Here is a 26,982-nt window from a genome sequence, read left to right as displayed (position 1 = left end):
TAAAAAAAAAAAAAAAAAAAAAAAAAAAAAAAAAAAAAAAAAAAACCAAAAAAAAGATTGGTAAGTTAGAGGGTAAAGCAAATGTACCCATACAAGATGGAAGAGATGTGAATGTGCTTACATTTTGAGGGGGAACACAGTGAAGTGAAACAGGTCATGGTTCCGAAGATGGATGGTTTAACTGATGGAGGGTTACTCTAGAGAAGAAAGTGCCAAGGATCCAGAGCACAGGTGAAGTGTGGATAAAGAGCATGAAAAGACAGAGACTAGAGAGAGATGGAAGAAGCTTGCTGAGGTGTTTAGAGAACGAACCTAGGCCACAATTTGTGGCCGGTTGAGGCTTCAAGTCCCATATCAAAGAGATTTCAGATACAAGGCCTGGAATTATTCAAGTACTGCATTAACAGCCGTACTGCTGTAGAGTCATGGAATTCAGTAGCAAGGAGCTATCAGATCCGGAAAAGACCAATGTCAAGGTGGTTAGAGAAGGGCATTCACCAGCTTTGAAGAACCACACTTCCAAAAATAGAATAAAATACACAGTAAAGTTCTAATCGAAATTAATCAGAGGGCAGAATTAAAGATGGGAGCGCTGTGAGGTCATTTGCTGGATCTACCCCATCCTCGAATTGGAGTATACCTACAACCGGCTTGGAAAAAAGATTCAAAATGAATATATTGTTCCTTTCTCATTATGCTTACAGTGTATATAAGTAAAACTATAAGATTTTTTCTACTCAAATAGCATAATATGGTACTTTAGTTGGCTACAAAAATGCGTGCGAAGGTACACATTTCAGAGAAATGAGAATCTGACGTATACTGTTAAATCACCCAAAGACTCTGGGATGTTCCTCTAAAATTAAAAAAAAAAAAAAGATGTTAACAACTTTATATTCTAAAAAATAGTTTCTTTTGCTTATTTAATGGCAAAATATATTTGGTTTCTAATTGCAGAATACAATTGAACAGCCACTTTTGTGCTTTATAGATATTAAAAATTTGATGAAATCTCTATAGCAAAATGTTTCTGCACCATGATTCCCATCTTAGGCTATGGAACTTGAGAAAGGTTTGTATAAAATTCTTCATTTTTGAATCATTTGCTCAAAGATGCTTAAATCCTAGTAACTTTTATAGGAAGATAGGAGAGCAATAGAAACTAAGTTGTGAGATATAGGTCTCCCATTCAGTGTTATTACAGTTGATCTCTAAATAAATGCAAGTTAATTTATTTATTACCCCCACAGCACTGGATTTAGAGATCTCTGTGTTGAGTCTTTCCTAGTAAAAATCTCTAGTTTAGTAATGGTATGTTCTAGACGATGCTCTGGGAAACCTTATGGCTAAATGTAGGTTAGTGCTGGGATGATAGAGACCTGGCTTGTATTCTCAGTCAAGTAAGTGAGAATGACTTCTAGTTCTCCATGAAACATTGTTTTAAAATAAAACATGCCATTTCATTCAAGCTGGATTAACTGTTGCACACAAATTTGTGACCGCTCAGTTTCTGGTGAGACACTTTATATGAAGGAAATTATTTCATATTGATCTTCTGCTTTTTAATCAACATGGGTAGCATTTGAAGGACCTGTTATTTATTCTAATTAATATTCAAGATCCTGTTCCTTTTCAGCATGCTACAACTATTCTGTGCACTGTTTTCAGTTCTTTTAGGATGCTCTTTTCTTTTGCAGATTTAATATGTGAAGCATGTATGTTCTTGTAGAGTGTCAGTGGAAATCATTTTCCTCATCTGGGCTTAGATGGATGCAGCAAAAGGCTTTAGAAATTCCTGTTTCAGGGATTTGTATAATGCTGCCACATCTTGTTGGAGAATGATGAAATAATGAAGCAGAAATAATCTGAGGATAATACCTGAGAATCAAAAGATATAAAGTAATCACAATGTACTACTCCACCAGTTCTAAATGTTTTCAAATAAAAACAGATTAAGGACAGGTTTGGGAGGCATATGATTTGACAAGTGATTTGACAAAGCCATAAATTTGGAAATGTGCTGAGTAAAGTATATAGATGTACAGAGAATCATTGCACTTTGGGATCTACTACCTAAGCAAAGTAGTACAAGATAGTCTCCCCAAAATCTTTGCTAAAATGGAATATAAATAAAAACTGTACCAGAAATACATCTGAAAAGACTCAGAGCAAATAATTGGAATCACATAAAGTGTTTTACCGCACAGTGTGACAGGAAAAAAACAAAAACATATTATTTTTCTGTTTATAAAAGATTGAACTTCAAGTCAGAAGGAGATTATAAACAGAAAAATAAGTTTTTTTTTTTTTTTTTTTTTTTTTTTTTAAAAAAAAAAAAAATTATTTTTTTTTTTTTAATTTCCTTCTGACTTGAAGTTCAATTTTTTATAAACAAAAAAATAATATTTTTTTTTTTTTAATTTCCTTCTGACTTGAAGTTCAATTTTTTTTAAAAAAAAAAAAAAGTTTTTAAAAAAAGGGGTGGAAAAAAAAAAAAAAACTTTTTTTTTTTTTTTTTTTTTTTTTTTCTGTCACACCATGTTGTTAAACACTTTATTTATGTGATTCCAATTACCAGGTCTATGGAGGACATTTTGTTTGCCAATCAGGGTAATGAATGTAGATAGAAATTTGCAAGTTTGAAATTATTTGAATTATAGAAATAGTGCATAGAATAGAATTGCAAGAACAGTGCTAAATTTATCTTCAAAAATTGTGGGTGAATGGTCTTTCTGGAGCAGAAAACTAGATCAAAGAGGGGCAGAAGGAAGAAAAGGTGGAGAGGGGGATAAAAAGAGAGAAGGAGAAAAAAAGGGGAGAGAGAAACACATACAATTGCCTGGGAGCTGACTTGAGAAGAAATGTCAAAATAAATTTGATGCTGTGAGAAGCAAATTCTCCTTTTGGAGTAATCTACAAGATTCCGTAGTAAAATTTACACTTTTAAAATTAAAGACATGAAAATTTTAAAACGTGATATACCTGAAATCAGCTAAAATCTGGGTTACATAAAAAATGGTAAAATAAAACAGCAGATTGCTGGGAACTGGATAGCATAAAAAATGAAAGGGGTATGAGTTATTTTATAGAGTGCTCTCTTGGAGGGAGGGAGGTGTCATGTTGCACACATTAAAATGTTGTGATTTGTCCCTTGTTCCAAAGATTACGTAAAGTTGGGAAAGTGAAATAATTTCAAAAGAAACTGTTTCCTCTAAGGCAAATAGAAAGAGGAGTAGAGGAGCAAGGGGACGAAGAAAGCAAACTGTGCCAACTAGGGATGAGAAAAGGAGTAAAATGTTCCAGTCAAAATCAGAAAACCAGTTTTCTCAATTTTCTTTCAGCTAAGGTACAGACCCATTAGAATGAGGTGGGGAGGAGTTCTACCACAGTCCTTCATTTAGTAGCAGTCTCACCTGCCAAGAAACTTGTATCTTCAGAACAGGGCAGAATTCATCCTTGGTGCCAGAAAGCTACCAGAATCCAAGAGGAGACTTGGATCAAAGAAATCAATTTCTAAAGATCTTTAATAATCTCTCTGGTATGGGCTTAATTGTGTCCTCTCAAAATTCATATGTTAAAGTCCTAACCCATAGTACCCTCAGATTGTGACTAAAATTGGAGATAGGACATTTAACAAGCTAATTAAGGTAAAATGAGGTCATATGGTTGGGCTTTATTCCAATATGACTGGTGTCCTTATTAGAAGAGATTAGAACAGACAGGCACAGAAGGAAAATTATGTGAAGACATAGGGAGAAGATGGCTATCTGCAAGCCAAGGAGAGAGGCCTCAGAAGAAATCGACCCTGCTGCCATCTTGATATTAGGCTTCTAGACTGCAGAACCGTGGGAAAATAAATTTCTATTGTTTACACCACCCAAACTGTGGCACTTTATTATAAAAGCTCTAACAAACTGACACACTCTTTTTTCTGCATATCCCTCCCCCATCACTTCACCCACCCCCTAAATCACATGGGGTGATATCATGAAATATAACTGACATTTGCATTGTTACTTAACCTAGGTGGATCTACGGTGAGTCATATACGTGTACACTTGTAATTTACATCCATCCACCCAGCACTATGCTAGGCAGTGAGTATACAGTGGTGAGTAAAGCACAGCTTTAGATTGATGTTCTATAATAGATCTGAGAATTTGCTTGTGATAAAATGCTCCACCTTCCTTAGGGACACTGCCAAGCATAATTTTCACTTAATCTCATTTTAATCTACCTTATTCTTTCCTCCTCTAGTTTTTGGTCTACTCTAATAGCCACTTAAACTTATTTCTAGATAAGATTTAATTGTAAACTGAAGAATTGTTAATAATATTAAAAATATGTCATTATTGACAAAAGTAAATATTTCAAGTGTTCACAAATAGCCTAGTTAAAACTATTTAAGTGTTCATTAGAAATTACACAAGCAAGGTAAAATAGCAAAACATGATAACATTTAAAATGACCTTTAGTCTTAGGAGAAGGAAGAGACAATAATGTAGTGGAGATTTACTTTATCAGATAAGACAGAAAACATTTAAATAAATTCTGACAGGAACCTTATCTTAAAAGCTGCACTGAAAGAGCACGAAGAAAGGAGGAAAAAAGTGTCGAAGAGCAGGGATCTATTTCCAGATAAGAAATTCCATACAGAAAAACAGAAGATCAATTTAGTATTAAATATAAAATCTAACAGTGGCCTGCAAATGCAACCAAAATTATTCATAAATAATCGAACAAGGTAAGATGTCTGTGAGTTACATGGAAAATAGAATCAGAGGAATTTAGTCTATAAAATAAATGGCTTTTAAAAAAAATTTTTGTATTGAGTATACATTGCAGAAAAGGCTAAATAGCGTTAGTATGATGATATTATTAATTATTTTCCCACCCCTTTTCACTCTTTTTTTATTTACTTCTTTTACTGACATTAACTGTAATGTACTTTAGCTGCATACAAGTGAATTCATCTTGTTCATCCAAAAGTTACTGGATTTTCTCATAGGCTCTCTAATTCCTGACAATAATGTCCTCATTATTTCCTTAACTTTAGCGTTAGACAAGGGTCCAAACCAGATTCCTCTACTTACTGAACATAATAATTTAAACTGAGTTAAACTCTCTGAGCTTTGGTTACATCATCAGTTAGCTAAGTATAATAATACCTCATAGTGTTAATGAAGCTACCAAATCTAAATGAGATAATATATAGGACTGACAGTGCTTAGGAATATGGTCTTATTATAATTAAATGTAATTACCTAAACAAAGAAACATTGAGCATCTGAAGGAAAATGTATCTAGCTTTTGTAATCCTAATGGCTAAATGCATAAACAGAGGCCCACAGAATAGCTTATTTACCATGAATTTAAATGAGATAATTTATATCTCCTATCTTCAGTTGAGTCATTTAAAAAATAGTCAGGTGGTTTCTTAAGCTCTTTGTCTTAGGGTTTAATTCCTCCATAGATTAATTTTGTTTGCTCTTTTCTGTGACCACAGATTTCCCCAACCTCAGCTTTTTTTAAAAAAAAACAAAAAACAAAAAACAAATATAGTCTTTCAAAATAGAGGCTGGAGAAAATACACAAATGTGCATCAGTACCAATCTATCACCGTGCTCAGTAAACAGCTACAAATGCATCTCCTGCTGATGAAGGGCCAGAAGCTGAAAGACTACGTACTATTATTAACTGAGGCCACGTATTTTTTTTTCCTTCGGAACACTTATTTTATTTTGATTCCACAGTGGAAAATTGTATTCACATACGTAAGCATATACCAAACAGCAATAAATCATTATTTCTCAGATGCCCAATATCAGCAGGAATCTCATATACTTCTCTGCTGGAGTTGACTTTCAAATTCATTGAATAATTATTGGTGCTGCTTCTCATAAGTGAAAAACATTTTTCTCCTTTCTATCCCAGTTAACTTTTATTTTTATTTTTATTTATTTCTTCCTTTTTGCTTTGGATTGAGGCCACATAATTATGATGACAAATTAAATGAGACTGGACGAAGGCAGGTGGTATCAATCCTCTTACTTTTGAAGTACGGAAATAGCTGCATGGACTGTCAGCTATCAACTCATCTTTTTCAAAGGATATTTTATTAACCTGTTAGTAACTAGAAATATCTAGAAAAGAGGAACAAGGCTATCACTGAATTTTCTGCACTGGTTGAAAATCTTCGTTTTACTAAATTAGAAATAAAAAGCAGAAATAATGAAATAAATGTGGATAGAAGACAACAGCTCTAGCAAAATGATTTTTCTCTGCTTCTCTGATTTGGGCTCCTGGAGGTTGGGGGAGTGGAGATTGAGAGGAAGGAGCGAGAGGCGAGCAGAGGAATTTGTGCTCCTGATACCCACTAGGTGGTATACCGATAGTCACGATGATTATGCCATTCAGAGCGTGTGATAGAATGTTCTTCTTGTGAAAATGTCTAATCAGAGTACAGAATTGATTGATATGAACCTATGTGCGTTGATTACCTCCAGTTGTTGTCTTCATCAGCACAAGTTGGAACGTACCTGCAGCTGCACGTGAACTCCTGCTCCTTCCTCAGTTCTCTTAAGTGAATTCATCTTGTTCACCCAAAAGTTCCTGTATTTTCTTGTAGGCTCTCTATTTTCTGATAATACTGTCCCCATTTTCTCAGAATAGGAATCTTGAAATAGAATTTTTTCATTTCCCCTCTCTGTTTCCATACACATCTAATCAGTCACCAAACTCTGATGATTATTTCCAAAGTCTAGCACATCGAGCCCTTTCCATTTCATCTTTACCCTTTCTAACTTTCTCACTGGCGTATTTCTAAAGTAAGATAATACCTTTCCTATGTATCTTAGAACATCGATGTGAGTGTAAAATAAAATAATGTATAGACTAGTGCTACAAAAGGTTATAGAATTGGGAATTTTTCATCATAGATTCTGAGCTACTTTCAGATTCCATTATTTCTCCTTTGCTTCACTATCTGGTGCACCACTGCTGTGCATTAAATATATACATTATATGCATATATATGCATATTTATATAAGTAACGGAGCAAGAGCTACTACAGAAAAAAAAAACATAGCATTGCATTGTAAGTGTGAATTAATATTCTAAGTATCAGTGCATTCTGTGATTCCCCTTCCTGTTTTCTCTCTCACTAGCATTACTGTACAACACTTGCCTAAAAGTAAGTCAACACATGTACTTTTTTCTTTCCCTTAAGATTGGGCTAGGAGCAGAAGAAGGAGGTGGAGGGGTGGCCAAGACTAGAAAGAAGTGTGGAGAATAGAGTCTTAAAAATTGTAGAGCTGACTCCGTGGCTCACTCAGGAGAGTGAGGCTCTGGGAGTGCAGCGGTGCTCCTGCCGTGGGTTCGGATCCTATATAGGGATGGCCGGTGTGCTCACTGGCTGAGCACGGTGTGGGCGACACCAAGCCAAGGGTTGTGATCCCCTTACCAGTCACAAAAAAAGGAAAAAAAAAAATTGAAAGAAAGGTAACCTTCATTTTTGAGTGGAGGGGGCTCTATGCCAAACTGACATTAAGTGCGGGTCTTCCCATCCCTTCCCCTGCACACTATATTACTTGCAGACAACCCAAAGTCTAACCGTAAAGGATTCTTCTAAGCCTTTCTGAACTTAATATGTATGGGTGATTTTGGTTACTTGCATAGCATCAAAGGTAAAAGGAAAGTTTGGCCTTAACCAAAATCAACTGCACAGAGCCTATTAGAAAATTTCCTATGACTTTAGCCCACTAATATTTCTGATCTGAAATATTTACTGATTTTCATGTTTAATGCTCTAATTTTAATAATGAGGAAATGTTTCTAGAGGTATTAACTCATTTTTGAAGACTGTTATTTAGTCTTTTTACCTGGCACTGGTGCAACCAGTGATATTATTTTAAACTATATATACTTAGGCAGGACACATGTAAAAATCAAGTGGGGATGGCTACTCCTAAATTATCTAAAAGTTTCATATTAGTTCAATTTTTAAACTTGCTGGCTTCTACATAAGTTAGAAATGTGATGTATTTCTACTTGCTATTCTTCAAAGAATTTAAGCTACAGGGCTTGAAATTGAGCATAATTCCTGAAGACTGTGGGATAAAGTGACACAGAAGCGAATGCTCCTCAGTAATTACAAAGATCTTCGCTTAGTGACTTGACTAAAATTTCTTCAGCTTTTATTTATTCTTGTATATGTGTGTTTGGGAGTTCAGTCAATATCTATTACCTTTTTTATTGTTAAGAGGCTTGCTCAGAGTTGTTTGTGGAATTGTTTCTCCCAATACTTATGACTCATTTGCATGATTATAGCCAATACCTTTTATTTTACCTCTCAAGTCCAATCTGTAACGTCTAAGATGTATTCTATAGGAGACACCATACAATTCAATGTCCCATCCAGGACAGCCTTTCACTTTGATCTAAATAATCATATGAAAATAGCATGATTACTACACATAACTATATTCCAAACCACTCCAGAACAATATCTTAGTTTTAGATAGAAGGAAATAAATTAAGAGAAGAGCTAGTTATAATTTGAAATTTTGAAATTTTGGACAAAATGAATATTACTGCATAGATACTGATGTATACCATTAAGTGACTGTGAAAGAAATCTAAGGACAAGGTGATTTGTTATAAACATCCATGGCATTCAGAAATGTCATTTTGTATTATTTCAGCCCAGAACACAATCCAAGAGAAAGATATATGAACTGGAACATTTAAATATCTTACTTGTTCGAAATATTCTAGAAGAGTTATACTCCCAGTTTGAGGTGCTATTTCTACTTTGAAATTGTAGAGTTATGAAATCAAAATGGAATATTTACACCTTACTCTCACCAGTTGTATCATAACAAACTAAAAAATATACTCTCTGGCTTTTGTTCCCTCTGGGACTCTAAATTAAAAAATAATAGATTTATTTTGTATTTCTTTAAGATGAAGATTTAATTTCTATTTCTTCCTATGAAATATTACATGTATATGAAGAAAAAAGAAATATAGTCTACAATTACTAGGCTTGTTTTAATTTTGTCTAGGAGTAAACATGGAAAACATAAAAAAAAAATTTAAAAACCTAAACCAATAAGAAATAAATAAGAGGTAGGAAACTAAGTTGATAATACAAAGACAGAAATTACTCTGAAATACATAAAACTTCACATTACTTATATAATGTGACAATACCCTAAACATAGGTATAAGCAATTATCCCAAGAAAATAGTGTCTTGCAATATAAGCAAGTCCTTAGAAAACGTGGATTGACGTTATAAAAGGGAGAGAGAAACTGTTCATGTAAACTGAAAATGTTATTGACATTCTCTTAATTTTAGGATTCTTTTTTGGGTGCTAATAACATAGTTCGGTTGTTTGTGAACATCACTTTTTTTTTTTTTTCCTTTTTGTCTTTTTTTACTGACTGGTAACGGAATCACAACCCTCGGTGTCGCGCCCGTACCGGGGACCGGCAACGGGATCGCAACCCTCGGTGTCGCGCCCGTACCGGGGACCGGCAACGGGATCGCAACCCTAGGTGTTGCGCCTGCACCGTGCTCAGCCAGTGAGAGGGAACCGGTCTCCACATGGCATCCGAACCCTCGGCAGGAGCGCCGCTGCGCTCCCAAGCAGCGCACTCTCCAGTGCGCCACTGGGCCGGCCTGTGAACATCACTTTTAAGGTTAGTTTTTTGAAAGAGAAATAAAATAAAATTATGTAAATAACTTAGACATATATGTATGTAGTATGAAATGAGTAAATTGATGTGGAAAAGATCATGCTTACTTTTGGTTTTCAAATACTAGAGGTCATTATAAATGTTTATAGGATATAAGTCTTGTCTGCCATTATTTGTCAATATCAGAGAAAAAACACTGTTAAAATGGAATCAATTTTCTGCATTACATATTTGATATCTGATTAACCATTGTTAAGTGAGTGTTTGTAGTTAAGTAGTTTTGAGATGGTTGAGTGATTTGTAAAGGAAATGTCTATGTGGTTGGTGATAGTTCTACATAAATAAATTAATGATAAATGGAGTAAATAATAATGACTGACATAATCAGCAGGACTCATGCTTGGAAAAACCTCACCAGGATGCATTAAGCTCATATTAACTGGAGAGAAGAGGATGGAATAAGATTCCTTCTAACTCCATTTTTTAATTTTCTCTCATTGAGTCACATAATGGTAGTCAAAAAAAAATCTTAATAAAAATAACAACCCTAGTTAAAATGTCAATATAATAATTTACAGAAATTTCCTTGTTTAATGTGAATTAGGAATTAGTCAGGAGTAGGCTTTTTCATGTCACCCCATAAGTTGCAGAACAGTATGAACATAATTCTTGTCCTTTAATCAGATATACATGATGGCTGAAGGGGGGAAGAAAGAATGAGAGAGAGAGAGAGAGAGAGAGGGAGAGGGGAGGCAGGAGGGGATGGAAGAGGTATAGACAGATATTACTCAATTATAGCACTTTCTAGGAAAGATGTCACTCCTGGGATAAAAGAAGCTTTGGGCAGATATAGTACATCAGAGGCATTCTGCTCAGTGAAGAACAGATAGCTAGAGCAGCAGAAACACAATCAACTTAAAGTGAAATTTCAGCAATTTCAGGTAGAATAATTGAGAATACTTTGCAAAAGGTGATTTTAAAAAGTCTTGAAGTAAGGAAGTAATTTTTCTATCATACACAGATATTGTATGTAGAAAGTGGCTTATAGAAGGGTAGAATTAAAAAAACAAAGAAAAGACATTAAAAATGTAGGAGTACAACATCAAATCATATTATATTAAAATGCCATGACTAGGATTTTTTCCTCTCTGATGTGCCACAATTTACACAAATGCTAGGTAAATGATATGGAACAGTACCTTTCTTTTAGCCTTTAGCTGCTCATGATACTTGTCACATGTATCTCCTGGGATCTCTCCTCCCCAGAGAGTAATTCCGACAATGGTGTATGTGATACCCATGATAAGCAATGGGAAACAGTACACCAGTATAATGACAATAATATGGTAACTGCAAGATATAAGAAAAACACATGCTATAGAATCCATTGGGATGAATTATATGAGACTTTCAATTTTTTTAGCTTTAACTTATAATTAAAACTGCCAAACATAATTTTCACATTATCTCTATGTCCTCATTTCACTGATCCATCAAAATATTATGCTATTGTTATCTACACGTTTCAAACGCTATCAGTTGATTTGTGTCAATCTTTCCTTAGTATATAAAAACTATAGCTGAGCAGAAGTGCTCATTTGATTGCACATGGTCCCCTTGCCGAGAGGCCAAGGATGAACACCTTTCCTCTGCTTGGTACTCTTCTTGATAATTGTTGAGTTAAACTGATTAAATGTGTCATCAGAGGAAAAGAGATGGGACAGAATAAACTAATCAACTGGCACATATTTTCTTCTATGTAGGACTAGTCTATGTATCCCTGTAACATCAGACATATCTGAAATAAATTATTTTTCATCCAAATGAAAAAAAAACAGTAAGTAGATACTCTGAGCCATATTGGACCACAAGTTACTGGACTGTTATTTCAAAAAGTCAGATAAGGACATTTACATGCAATTTTACAAAGTCTTCATGCATTTGATTGCACTGTTAACTTGGTAAATAACATATAGACATATTAGACACACTAAAGTTGTGATACTATAAATTATTACATTAAGTTCTGGAATTTCATAGCTTTCAATAAAAATTATAAGAATAGAATTAAGGAGGAATAGGAGGGTAACCCATATTATAACAGCCCAAATAGAATTTAACACACTTTTGTGTGGATTCTACTATCTTAGGAATGCTTTAAAGTAATCAGAGTTTGTTATAATAGTCTTCTCAATACCTGTGTTTTTTTATAGAGTCAAACGTAAACCTCCTTGCCTTCCTGTTTACTAGTAGCTTGCTAAGCACATCTTGGGCACCAGGGGTGACAATCGGCTCTGTATCTCATGAATATTCATAAACAATAAAAAATAAAGTCAATAAGGAAAGAATTCAGCCAACAAATAATTTATGGATGATAAAATTATCATACAACTAAGATTTATCAATGATAATGGACAGAATCCAGTACTCAGTTTAATAACTGCTACCTGATTTTCCTTCAGTATGTGCTTCCTAATATTTTTCTTCAGAAACCTGGACTCTGGGGAGAGCAGAGTTAGATAAAATGACTGCTTTAAAAGATAAACAGTATTTGAACCATTTATTATTTTCAAAGGGAAAAACAAGTCACTAAAATAGGAAAAAAACATTTTGTTGAAATAAAATTTAAATGATCAGAATAAAAAAATTAAATGCAATCAATTACACAAGTTTGCTTTTTTCTACCCCTTTGCTTTTTAAAAAGTGGGTCCAAAATATGAAATACCAAATCCTATCATATGACATTCCTATTTCCTTTACATCCTAGTGTTTAGGTTTCTTAATACTGAAACAAAAGAACACAAGCCAAATGAAACCAAATCAAAATGGAAGAACCAACCAGGGCACCCCTTCCCTTTAGCCAGGCTTCCTGAAAGAGCAATCAGCACTTCTGGCCTTTGATTTCTCCCTTCTCACCCATTCTTGTTCAATAATCACCCCTTTCCTTTGCACACTGTTTTTATCTTTTATCACTTTCCTCCAGCAAATTCTCCAGTGCTACCCCATATAGAAGTCATCACATTACCAATTAAAAACCTTTGTAACTTATACAAATTTACTGACCATATCACACTGTATTACAGAATTTTGAGGTGTTTCTTTTCCCAAATAATATGTGAGCTCTGAGGGAAACGTCTATGTCTTATTTGTCTAATTGTTGCTCCCTATCTATAATTCCCTAAGCGTTTGATAAATTGAATTGAAAATCATAACAGAAAATTAACTTACATGAAATGTTGCTTGGGACCTTCTGGCCATTGCACATAGCAAAGTGTACGGCCCGGCATGACTTTGGTTTTGGAGTAAAGACACTGAGGGAATGCAAGGAGAAATGCTAGAATCCAGATACTTCCAATGACAATCTTGGTAGCTGTGGCAGACAGTCTGGGTTTCAAGGGATCAATAATGGCCATATACCTATATAAAAACAAAAAAAAACACATTTTGTTGGTTCCCTTGTTAACAGTTTAAGATGGAGTTTCCAAGTTGTTTCAATGGCCAGAGTTATTTCTCTTCTGGTAAACAAGTTAATAAGGATTTTGCTTGTGTAGAGGCAGCATAGAATGATAAACAAAGCATAGAACTAGGAATCAGGCAGACGTAGGTTCAAATCCTATTCTCGCACTTGTTTAATCTTTTTGAAGCTCAACTTTGTTATTTTAAAAATAGAAATAGGAACACTCACCTCTTGGGGTAAGTAAGGCTCAATAGAAACAACGTAAGTGAAAGGTATTATTTGGTGCTATGCATAACACATCGAAATTCATAAATGTCTGCTGAACTGAATAGAAACGACACTTAGTAAGTGCTTAAAAATACTAGTTCCACAACTCAAAACTTTCATTTCTTTTCTGTATGTTTAACTTTTTAAAGGAAAATTCTGGAGAAATAATATGGATAATACCTACCTAATTTACAAAAATGAGGAACTCCTGTGACAGATATGGACAACGTATCCATTTAAAAGCAGCAAGAGTCAAATTCAGGATTTAGATAAGAATGAATAAATCAAGTTTGATTGAGTCTATGTCTCCCTTTCACCCCTCATATTGAATTAATACTGTGTCATAAAAATCTTTATGGTGTCTACCTATGTAATTATGTAGCAGAAAGTTAGTTGTAATGGAAAAATATATTTGAGTCTCTAAAATCATACTTACATATGACTTTTAAAGTGCAAGTTTTGGGAAAGTTGGGAACTCCCTAAATGAGATTTTTTAAAAAGTCAAGCTTTATTCATTTGGTAAAGATGGTAACAGTATATCTGGAAGAAGCAATTTCCAGTTTTAAATTGGATAGAAAATGGCTAATTGCAAAATTCTGACTAATGCTCACAGCCAAAAATACTATGTAACAAATAAATTATATTTTGGTATCTCTATCACTAAAACACAAATTTAAATTGTTTAAATTTTACTGTTGGCTATTTTGTGTTTGCAAAACATAATATATTTTGATTTATGGATAATTTTCAAAGGCAATGCTTTTATCAAGGAATGAATATTACTTAAGTCAAAAGCATTTTAATCTTAATAAATATTTCAAAATAAGGATAATTAATCAATTTGTTTATTGCTCTTTGCTTTTGTAACTATTAGGCAGAATTGGATAGATCATCAGCAGATATGCTGGAAATTATCTATTTACTATTAATATGTACTTGCTGGGAAAATAGAATAATTTAATCAGACCCCCTCACTTGCCTGTCCAGTTGGGGGTGGTGTGGTGCGTTCTTTTTAAATAAGTTATGTGTGGGTGGGGTTAGTGTACATGGGCTGTGACACGACCTGGCTGGCATCTGCTTCAGGTGTCTGTGCACGTGGCCATGCTCTCCAACCTATGGCTTCCAAGGACCCGTTTGCCAGTTACCTAGCTCGTAGACCTGTGTGTGAGGGGTCTGGTGACCCAGCCTGGTGTGTGAGGGGTCTGGTGACCCAGCCTGGCATGTGAGGGGTCTGGGGATCCAGCCTGGCATGTGAAGGGTTTGTGACCCAGTCTGGACAACAGGCTTGAGGGGTCTGTGAGCTCCAGAACTAGCCCTAGCTTGACAATTGGCCCAGGCAGCAGGATTACGGGCAGGTAAAAGAGCACTACAATACTGTATTAACTTTGGCCATAATTTACCTAAAGGAAATAGTTTTATTTCATTACCTGTAACAGTTAAAAGGTGAACACAAATGTTAAATATGAAAAAATAATTATACTTCTGTGACCAGCTTATTTCAATTAGCTTCATGATTCCACATATATGAGGTATCTAAAATAGTTAAACTCATAGAAGCAGAGAATAGAATGGTGGTTGCCAGGGGATCAGTAGGTATAAAGTTGCAGTTATACAAGATGAATAAGTTCTAGAGATCTGCTGTATAACTTAGTAACTATAGCTAACAGTACAATATTGTGAACTTTACAATATAAGAGGACAGGTCTTTTTTTTTTTTTTTTTTTGTCTTTTGTCTTTTTCCGTGTCTGGCAATGGATTGCAACCCTCAGTGTTGCCCCCGTACTGGGCCGGGGACCGGCAACGGGATCGCAACCCTCAGTGTTGCTCCCGCGCCTCGCTCAGCCAGTGAGCGGGAACCGGTCTGTATGTGGGATCCGAACCCTCGGCGGGAGCGCCACTGCACTTCCCAAGCGGCGCACTTATCCAGTGCGCCACTGGGCCGGCCCAAGAGGACAGGTCTTATGTTGAGTGTTGTTAACATATACACACACAAAACAAACAAACAAAACACACACAGTCAAGAACACGAGGACATTTTTAGAGGTGATAAGTATGTTTAGTACCTTGAATGTGGTGATGGCATCACAGGTGTATACATACATCAAAACTCATCAAAATGTATACATTAAATATGTACACTTTTTGGATAACAATTACATCTCAATAAAGCTTACAAGAAAAAAAAGAAAAAGAAAAAAAGAATGATAAAAACAGTACCTTGTTTTAGGAAAGCAAGTAAACCACACAAAGAAAATAAAATGCATATGTTTGAAATGGAAGACTGTTTAAAATTCACTGCTTATGCTTATGTTGGTAAAGATAATCATAGCAATATTTATTAATTGCTAACCCTAGCCAGGCACTTTATTTTATACATTATATATATTTAATATCTAGACTAATCCAACCAAACAAATAATATCATTATCTCTATTTCACAGAAAAACAAAACAAAACAAAACAAAAAGCAAAAAAACCCCCTGAGGCTTAAAGAGATTAAGTAAATTGTTCATGATGACCCAGACAGTAAGGGAAACAGCTGGATTCTAAATCAGTTCTGCCAGTTTACAAAGACAATATTGATACTGATTATTATGGCTTCTAAATATAACCAGTCATGTTAGGAATTGTGGAATAGAAAGAAAAATTTATAAGGTAGAGACACCTTCAAGAGAATGAGTGGTAGCATTTTGCCTTTTGAATACAAAAGCATCATGTGTAATCTCAAAAATGAAAGTCAAACATATAAAGGCAAGAATTGCATGTGGGCATTTCTTTTCTCACTGCTGCTCATAATGGCATTCATCACAATATGTGAATTATTGCTTTATGGGTATTTTCAAAGCCAAGCGCAGCACTTTTCAATATATTTTGTTGCACTGAGCTGAATATTCCTCAATTCTATCATAATCTTTTTCTGTTGCCCTGAAATTTTATGAATGCAATTTGGATATTTAGACAGTTGATTTTTTGAAACTAAAAAGACAAATTGGGTGACATGAGCACAGTTATAGTCTCATCCAGCTACTGTAGCATGGGTAATTCAAAATAAGCTGAAACTTTCTTATTGATTCTTTGGCCAATTAGTTTAATGTTAGAGAAATTATTTCCTGACAGGTAGAATATTGTTTTATTTGAATCATATGGAAATAATCAATTTACATTTTCACTAAATAACATTTTAGTGAGACTAGAGATATTGAAACTTCAGGATGGCCTTTTTGTCATTTCTGTTCTGAATCATCATTCATCTATTCAAAAAACATTTATTGAATGCCTACTGTGGTATTTCAAACAGCATAGTGATACAACAGTGAGCAAAAGTGGCCTCCATAGAGCTCACAGTCTAGTGAAGTAGACAGATACTAATCAAATAATCTTACCAAAAAGTATAAATTACAAATGTGACAAGTTACAAAGCCAAGGCCAAGTGAAAGTATTAACTGAGAAAAACATATTTAGATTGCACATCAGTCTTCCCCAAGAAAAGTCATCCTGGGTTGAACCATGGAAGGGTGACTAGGCAAGATGATAGAAGGGTGAGGATTACAAACATGATTTCTTTTTTTTTTTTTTTCCTTTTTTTGTCTTTTTTCGTGACCGGCAACGGATCGCAACCCTCAGTGTCGTGCCCGTACCGGACCGGGACCGGCCACGGGATCGCAACCCTCGGTGTTGCTCCCGCCCCTCGCTCAGCCAGTGAGCGGGAACCGGTCTGTATGTGGGATCCGAACCCTCGGGCGGGAGCGCCACCGCGCTTTCCAAGCGGCGCACTATAGCAGTGCGCCACCGGGCCGGCCCACAAACATGATTTCTGGGAGAGCAGACAGCATGCAAAAACTGCTGTGGTGATGGTGGGCTTTTACGGGTTGAACTGTGTCCCTCCTAAAAAGATTGAAGTGTTAACCCCCAGTATCATAGAAAGTGACTTTGTTTGGAAATAGGGTCCTTACATAAGTAATCAAGTTAAAATGAGGTCATTAGGACTACTGTCCTTAGATAAAGGGGAAGTTTGGAAACAGAGACACACATAGGGAGAATACCACGTGAAGACTGAGGACGGAGGGATGCATCAACAAGCCAAGGGACAAGGAAGATTGCCAGAAAACCACCAGAAGCTAGGAAGAGGCAAGGAAGGACTTCCCTACAGGTTTTTGAGGGAACATAGTCTGGTTGACACTTTAATTTCTTACTCCCAGCTTTCTGGAACTACGACACAATATATTTCTATTGTTTTAAGTGACTTAGTTTGTGATACTTTGTTATGGCAGCACTAGCAAACAAATACAATGGGTAGGGGTGGGAAAAGCATTATATACTTGAGTAATGAAAGTTGCTACAATTGAAACAAAGTAAAAGGGGTAAGTGGTTTGAGATGAAGTTACAGGGCAGCTTATAGTTTTTTTTTTTTGCTATGGAAAGTAATTGAGATGATTTAATCAGAGGAGTAGAATAATCAGATTTTGTTTAGAAAAGAGCCACAAGCTTTAGTCTGGAGAATGGACTGGAGGAGGGAAAGAAGGGAAGTCAGGAAGTAAGTTACCCAGTGAATGTTTTAGTTTGGGTGATAAATGATGGTTGCTTGGAATAGAGAGTTACCACTGGAGAGTGAATTAAGTGAATGGTTTGAGGAAGTAAAGAAATGCTGAAAGTAGAAAGTAGAAATACTGTTGTAGAAGCAAAGACCCAGTTGTCCACAGAAGTAGGTAGAATTGCCAGGCACTGCTGAAGACCAATTTGAAATTAGCAGTTAGGAATTAATTTTTGGCACCAATATTTCTACTCTGTAACTTTTCCCAGCAAAAACAATTTGTTCAAAAGTAGGCATGAAAAAAAATGGATATTTAGGCTCATATGGATGAACATTTTCTAGACCTTGAGAAGAAATGATAAAATCTAAGTTATAATTTCACCCAAATAATTGTCAGTACTTCATTCCTTTAAAGAAGCATGTATCTTTTATGTGATCACTTTAGCTTTTCCTAGGTTTTTGACCGAGCTTCTCACTAGCATTCTCTCCTCCCCTGATTTTCAAATACATTAGCGTCTCCTTAGTACGATTATTTCACAAGTAACATCTAAGGTTGGATTCTTCATTACTAGAATTAGCATATCTCCTAAAGAGGTTTTAAAGGTACTTTTTATTATCTTTTATAGAGGCTGAAATTCTCAGAAGCATCCATTGAAAGCTCATATTTTTAGTGCCATCTCTCAGCAGTTTTCCTTTCGGCTCTGATACTACACCACTTCCCTATTCCACTTACTTTTTTTCTGATGTAATTGAGGAGATTCTTTATGTTTACTTTGATGTCTTTAGAAAAACAGATTTTTTGACATAAATTTTGTTTGCCTGCTCTGAATAAGTAAGCCTTTTCAATTTGGTATTTTTTATTAGTGTCGGGTGTAATTCTTCTTTTTGTTTGCATTTTTATTAAGCTCTGTTTCTGGATCTTTATGTGCTTCTACATAATTTCAAGTTTTGCAATGAAGACAGAGTGCAGCCTTCAAGTGTTTGCTTGATTGTACTAACCATGCAAAGAAAATTTGCCCAAAATAATATGGATTTTACTGTCCTCTCATTTGCTCCTAGCCACAGTAAAAGATGCTATAGTCTATAAATACTAAATATAAAATGTGATCTGGCTGCTCTTTGTGCAAAGTAAAGATTAGTTGCAACATGACCCATAAAATTTCAACTTCTGGATTCAGTGCTAGGGCATTTTCTGCTTTGTCAGATTATTTAAGAGGTATAATACCTTTTTCTAAATTGCATTTTCTAGATAAATTTTATTTTGTGATTTTCCATAAATGTCTTTAACAAGCTTAATAATGGGCTAATCAATTAGTTAATTATAAATATTGTCTTAATAAATTTTGGCATGAACAAGCATTTATTGAAATAAACATATATGAATACATTCATATAAATGTACACATATTATATGAACTTTAAATTATTATCTGGCAAGAAATAAATCAGCTGTTCATTTACTCAAATTCTTTGATTTTTATAAGTTAAATGTGTACACTGGCATTTAAGGGAAGTTATATTTAAATCAGTTTCAGAATAGTAAAAGTATTTGAGTTTCATGGTGTATGCTTTAAATTTAAATTTAAATTTGAGTTTAACTAATCATTCATTTATTTGCTTATTTACTGAGTATCTCCATGTATTTTCGACTATTTCTTGAATACCAACTATTTTCCGGGCAGAATTATGACATATTCTTTGGCCCTATTGATGAATGAAATAGATGTAGTCCTGTGCTTTTAGAGTCCAGAATTTAATGCAGAAGAAACACATTATTTAAATAGACACAAAATAGGTTAGAAACTACAACCTAAGTGTTGCTTGGAGCAACATTGCCTCTTGGATACTTTGTTAAATATTCTTTGGGGTTTCAGTGTAACAGCCAGTGTGTTCAGCACCCTCTCCGAATATTTCTACAAGTTTTCAACCTGACTTATATAGTACCCTCTGTCTCCATTCTTTAATCTGCGTAAAATATATTCACTTTACTCAGTGTGAACTTGGGTGCAAAATTGTACTGTCACATGATTTCCAAAAGATATCCAATCATGTAAAGTATTTCAGATTTCAAAATTGTATTGAATTTGGAGTTAGGGGAGGGTCAAATATACTACTGTTCTTCATCCTGTTGGTTCTAAGCTGGATTTTGTTCTCTTTGTATACTTACCTTAAATTCTGCAATTTTCTAAAATCCTGCATGTACCATAGGTGATCCTGTCATTTACAACCTTTTAAGAAGTTTAGCCCAGTCCTTCATTTCCTTATTAAGCTGTTCTGTCTTGCCCAGTCTTTTGGGAATTCTGGTGAATGAATTTCCACCATTAAGTACACTGTGATATTATGAGACATGTGCTAGTAATTATGAGGTTGGCTTTTATGGAGCCAATAAAAAGCCCCTTGGAAAGACTGTCCTGGTATCCTGTATACATCCTTACAAAGTTCCTAGCCTTAAAGTAAGCAAAGAAAGTCACTTTCTGTTGGGTTTAGGAACCTTAAGATATTTTGGGGATCTCCAGAAGAGGGGAATTCACCCAATTCATAAAAATACAGTCCAAGAGTGAGTCAAATCCTTGGCTTGGCTTCCTGAGCCTCAAGAAGCTTTTAAAGCTTATCAGTCTAATCTGAGATTCCTCATGACAAGTTTCAGCAAAGCCAATTTATAAAAAGCCTATATGATAATCACTACTTTTGTTGCACTTTTTGCAAATAATCAGGCCAGAGACTAAACTTATTTTGCACATGAATTAGTTTTGTCATAAATATCATTGGTAGAAAAGGGGGACTGGAGAGACAGTAATTATATTCAGAAAAATACTTTATTTTGTACCTCTTATTAGATTCTAGCCCTGCCCATTGTTTTTATGTTTTTATTATCTGAACTGAATCCTGAAGTTTTAATTTTCTCCAGTTTCTGGATATGACTCTCCAGACTAACATTTCCAGTTTTTCTCCCACACTTCTGACTTGGAATCACAAGAAATTCAAGGTGCCTTCCTTCCTAAGACCCTGTAGGCAAAAGTGAGTCAACTTAACTTTGAAGAAAAATCATGTCATCAGCTTACATTTGGATGAACTTTGTATATACAAATTGCAATCCACAAAGATCTGTCAGATTGCCACTAATCTCAGATAACTGCTCCTCAGACTCAGAGACTGGCTAAGAGACTGCTCCTGGCAACTTTTGGCATTCTTCTTTTTCCATAGAAATGCCTCTTATTAAGTATCCATTTGTGCACATTATATATAGAAGCCTAGCTTTGAGAAACCGTCTGCAACACCATCTTCTACAACGAGACACAGCTGTTTAATTGACCTGACCTGTTCCCAAGAATGGGAGAGTGATTGAATGAGACCCTTTACCATTCAGCTACTAATTCAATTTTTCTGTCCACAGTCACCAACTCAGCTTTTAATATGTGAAATTCCCAGGGAGATTTCAAACAAGGGCATGTTGGGGATCAGAAGACGTTACCCCCAAATATGGTGCTTTGATATGCTGAAATAAGGAAGCAGCCTCAAGGTCTCTCTGACCTCCTCTCCCCTCTTCCTGTCTCTCAATACTCTGTCATTTTCCAAAGCACAGGATGAAGCTGTTCCCTTACTTGCCTAAAGTCTGGACCCAACAAAGAAGAAAACAATCACCTCTGGTCCTTTCCCTGAGTTTTCATTAACCTAACTAATATTAAAGGAAGGAAGACTAAAGTCTGGCTGCACACATGATCAGACTTTTACCACAGACCATTGTGTTCTAGTTTGGTCCCATCCGGTATTTTTAAGAGAATCATTTACCAGTGATTGTCTGCTTTGTGGGCCTGACAGACTTTGTTTCAGGCCATTGAATGTTCTCCAAGCCCACTGAACCCCCACTAAGAACCATTTACTAATACACCCCCATTTTTCCTTTCCCTATAAAGATAGGTATATAAGCTTTGTACTCCACGGGAAATTGGAAAATTTCCCTCTTGCGATTCCCTTGTGCATTGTCCCAGCATTTAAAATAATAAAACTTGTTATGATTTGTTATACCTTTTCTTCATATCGGCCTGTTTTTCAGTTGATTTTTCAGAGAACCTTCAGGGGTTGAAGGGCAAGTTTTCCCTTGGCCCCCACAATTGCATTAATAGGTTTTTTCATTCTCAGAAAACTAGTACTCTTTTGATTGCCTTCACTGTAAATGTTATTCATTTGTATATATGTTATTCTGAACTCCTTCCTTTTTCTCACTTCCTTTGCACAGTTAAAAATAATATCAGTCCAGTTTCTAATGTCACCAAATCTGTTCTTTCTCTCCCATTGATAGCTGAACTATCAATGCCTGAACTATTGAAACATAGTCATAATGGGTTTCCCTGCTACTACTCTTTTCTAGCTTTTTTCACGTTGTCTTCAAAGTTATCTAAGATAATTCCCTGTCTCTTCACTTCCTATAGAATTAACTGCATTTTTACACACTCTTTACTACAATGATACTAAACATCTCACCTTTTCCCACAATTTTAATATACTGTATCAATCAGAGGTCCAGGAAAAATAGACGGCACACTTGAACGGGCAAACTAAAGAGGGATTAATAAAGAGGTCATTTACAAACTTGTGTGTGTGTGTGTGTATGTGTGTGTGTGGGGGGGAGTGAGGCTTAAAGGAAACCAACCTGAAATAAACATTCTCCAGAACAAGCAATATCAGGGAGTTGATGCCTCTCCGATTTTTACAAGCCTGAAGGATGTAAGGATCCTAAATCTGAAATGATGAGATGAAGCCTTAAGAGAAAGCCCCCCCCCCAAAAAAAAAAAAATAAATCCAGAGGCATAACATGACAGAATTTGAACTTAGGTGTGTCTGACCCCAAAATCTATAGTTTTTCCCTGCACACTGCACTGTTTTATTCTTTGATTCTTCATTACAAAACGTTAAGTATTTCCTTCACTTTGACTGAATATTGCTGAAGTCACTCTTTTAATAAAAAAAAGCTTCAAAAAAGAAAAAAAGAGAGAGAAAGGCATCCAATGAGGGATATGGGTGGCTTAGCCAATTTGCAGCAATCTTGAAAGGAAGGAATGGTAGATATACCCCAAAGTCACTCTCATCACTTCCTTCCATCTCCTCCAGGTGTCTTCCATTAGGCAAAGCCAAAAAACAGTTCAGGAAGTAGAGGACCCTATCGATGACAGTCAGTCATCCTTGTGGGGAAGGGGTAGAGAAAAGAGTGGAGTTGGTATAGAGTATATCTAAGTTGAAAAATCAAAATTATCCATCTTACTCAGATCTTTATCTAAAGTTCTACAATTGGAAAACTCTTACCTATCCTTTCATTTTCGCTCAGATACAGAATGATCACTGTGGATTTTTTCCCTCTCTCCTTTTAGAGTTAGTTTTTGTATATTCAGTGCTCCAATGGCATTATGTCCATCTTTTGATTTTATCTCTGTTCTAAATAAGCTACTAAAGGAAAGGAATACTGATTTATTCTTCTCTTTGTTCTGTAACACCTTGCAAAGTATCTTGCCCATAGTAGTAGTAGCTGTTGAATGATGACTGCAAGTGGTTGTTGAATATTTGGACACATGGATGAATGAGTAATTTCTTACAAATGAGAAATCTTGCATGTATACAAGTTTTTAAGGGAATAATTTTCTTAACCTTGCTAAACGGGAATAAAAAAACAGAGTGTGACTACGATGTTAAAGTTGCATCAAATAACACAATGTATTCAAACAGAGTTAAATACTGTTATGCACAGGAGACTCTCAACCTAAATCATCCTGAACTATATTGAATATAATGAAATTAACACTCGGGAAGAAAAACAGCTATGGAGAGACAACAACAACGGCAAAATATACACAAAAATAACTTATTTAAAGTGATTCTTAGGTACTTTTGATCAACATGTAAAGAAAAATAAGTTTATGCCCAAATTTTGATATAAGGACTTAAGAAAACCTGCTTTTGATATTGTTCCTAGCTTTTCAACAGAAACTAATTTCATCAGGGTAATGTAGTGTTGTAGGTTATCTTTCTTCTAAATCTCACTTTTTAAAACAGTTTTTTAAATGGAGAGTAATGAGATCTTTTATGCAACTTGAATAAGGTCAGCTAGTGCTCAGTGATTCAATGGTTAAATGGAAATTTCAATGTTACACTTGGAGACTTTGTAATTTCTTTGGGTGCAATAGGAATTGATTATCTTTTTTTTTTTTTTTTTCGTGACCGGCAACGGATCGCAACCCTCAGTGTCGCGCCCTTACCAGACCGGGACCGGCAACGGGATCGCAACCCTCAGTGTTGCTCCCTCCCCTCGCTCAGCCAGTGAGCGGGAACCAGTCCGTATGTGTGATCCGAACCCTCGGTGGGAGCGCCACCATGCTCTCAAGCGGCGCACTGTAGCAGTGTGCCACCGGGCCGGCCCGGAATTGATTATCTTTAATTTTGTCTTATATGGATCTTCACAATATCAAAATCCTTTCTCAAGTAAATACTAGCCTGTAGTATAGTTTTGGTATGTTATCTTTAAATTGAGATGATGGTGCCCATCAAGCAGAAGAATTTCTAAATTTTAAGGGTATTTAAGCTCTAATGATGTACATGCTTATTTAACTATGCAAGTGGAAGAAAGCAGGTATTAATTTAACCTCAAAATTGAGATAATAAGTGTGGGAAATGGAGGCTTTTTCCATAGCTTACTTTGCTTTTTAATTATATTTTCACGATATCCTATTAAAGTTGATCTGAGCACAAATCATTCAAGGATATGAAAACAACTTAAAAATTTGCCTTCATTCATCCAGTCAGTCATACAATAAATATGTATTGAGTGCCAAATAAATTCAGACATTATCCTAGATGTTATGACTATAGTAGTAAATAAAATAGACAGTACTATGAAGAAAAATAAAACGTAAGTGACACAGTGTTGCTGTTTAGACAGTGGTCAGTTCATACATGAGCTACACTGAGAAAATGAAAAGGTAACTGTTCATTTTTTTATTAGGGCTGCTTCTCTGTTCTCAGCCACATCACACTTATAAGATCATTTTATTTTAATAGCCTTTGCTCTTTGTGAGCTATAACTCTTCCAAGTCCTTCTGAGCTCATGGGAGACAAATGATTTAAAAGTCATAAAATCTAACCTCAAATAGCAAGTGTTTTCCAGTTCGGTCATTTTCATGTCTCACTACTGAAGCAAATCAGTGATTCCAGACAGTTCACATTAAATTATCAATCTTCCATACACTAGATTTCAGTTCCATTCATTTCAGAACATTGTTATGTCCACTTTATAATCTTCATAAAGTGTTAACCAACATCTCCTATGATGAATTATTATGTAAATGTAGGAAAGTAAAAGGCCCTAACGCTGCCCTGTTGCATTGCTTTCTTCTACTTAAAGATCAGTCACAATCCTGGATTCATATTCTCTTGTTTTTAGAATGTATATCTTCTATAGGTAGAACTGTTTTTGTGTTTTTGAGGTGACAATGTGGTATACAAATAATGGCTGGTCACCTTAATGGTCATCTTAATAGCAGTATATTTAAAACTTAGAATTGGAATTGTTAGCAAGTGAAAGTATTCTGAGGGAGTCATCATCTCTGGTTTTTAGAAGCCAGAACTCCAGACAAATATTTGAGGTAGTAGTAGTAATTTTGTTTTCATGAAATGGGTGCAAAAGGCTCTTACATAAAATGACCTCTTATTCTAAGGCTTTAAATGCACTCAAAAGTCACCTTAGTAACAATTCTAGTGTAGAATTACTGCTGAGTTTGGGGAATTTGGGTGAATTATGAATCTTCTTAATTAAGCTCTACATGTTTTATAAGAGTATAATAACCTCCCTTTAAACTTGGGTTTGAGGGTGGAAATTTAAACTTATGTAATAACATTCTATAGTGTAATGGGAACTCTGGAGAAGCATGAGGAAAAAGTAAGTAGAATGATGGTCTGTAATAAAATCCATTGCGAGAGAAGTAAAAGATTGGACACCAGTATTTTCTAACAGAAGATATATTGGAAGCACATAGAATGCATGTGTTGAGGCAGACTAACATTACAAACCCTATTATATTAGTTTTTTGTTTTGTTTTGTTTTTACAATACGGAGTAGTTTGGCTTGATAAAACAGGACTGTAACATTTTAAATTCCATGCAATGAGAAGACACAATATTATATCGCTAAGCAATTATGTTTCTTTTCTAGTACTCTTAAATCCTTTAATAAAAAGCTTTCTATCTCCTGTCAAATTATGCCTCAAATTACATTGTCAGACTGTGTCCAAGCAATATGCAGTACTTGAGAACAAATGAAAGTAGGGAGCTCTCCATGGTGCTTAGTGAGGGTACGGGCCAATCACAAATTTCTTGCAAATATTTTTCTTTTGAGTGGCTTATACAATTGTATGAGTTAGGAAATTTAGATATCTAAGACTTATTTTATTATTTTATTTTTAATCATTACATATATATTATTTATTAATTAAAAATTTGGAGTAATTCCAATCTGTCTCAAGAGTGTCTAGCCTGATAAAATTTCACTATTCATTCCAGTATAAAATGTATGCAATATTCAACCACTTGAAAACCTTCAGGTAGCCAGTTAGTGACACTTTGGCAATAAAGTGGGAAGGGTGAGTAACGGCGGGGAGTAACTAAGACTACCACCTGGTGAAGTCAGTAACTGTTCTATATGTATGCATGCTGATGCTACAAATAAAGCTATATAGATAGATTGATACATAGATATATAGAAACATAAATACATAGATATGGATAATACTTAACTCTAAGTACTTAGTGTTTATGCAATTACTACATATTCAGTACCTTACCTCAAACTGATGGACCTTAATTCTGCCATCTTTATATCTTCTACAATAGAAAATATTACAAGGCATTCAAATAAATATATAAAGAAATATTATTGAATGCTTACTGCCAGTCAAATATTCAATGTTACTTATGTTATGCAACAAATACCCTTAAGGAGTTCACACTATATTCCAGGCAGATGATTTTACTAGCTTCTTGT

At 35.1% G+C, this 26,982-nt stretch overlaps 1 protein-coding gene across 1 annotated transcript in view; it reads right to left on the bottom strand.

Annotated features, from left to right (window-relative positions):
- Positions 1-26,982, bottom strand: part of TACR3 (tachykinin receptor 3) — a 72,518-nt gene that overhangs the window by 22,785 nt on the left and 22,751 nt on the right. The window contains exons 2-3 of the mRNA XM_008567862.1: positions 12,931-13,119; positions 10,902-11,052 (exon numbers count right to left, since the gene is read on the bottom strand). Of these exons, the coding sequence (XP_008566084.1) occupies positions 10,902-11,052; positions 12,931-13,119 (340 nt within the window). The remainder of the gene's footprint in view (positions 1-10,901; positions 11,053-12,930; positions 13,120-26,982) is intronic.

Source organism: Galeopterus variegatus, unplaced genomic scaffold (assembly GCF_000696425.1).
Source record: "Galeopterus variegatus unplaced genomic scaffold, G_variegatus-3.0.2 Scaffold352, whole genome shotgun sequence".
Lineage (NCBI taxonomy): Eukaryota > Metazoa > Chordata > Mammalia > Dermoptera > Cynocephalidae > Galeopterus > Galeopterus variegatus.
Note: the sequence above shows the minus strand (reverse complement) of the source record. Positions and strands in the feature narration are given on the sequence as shown.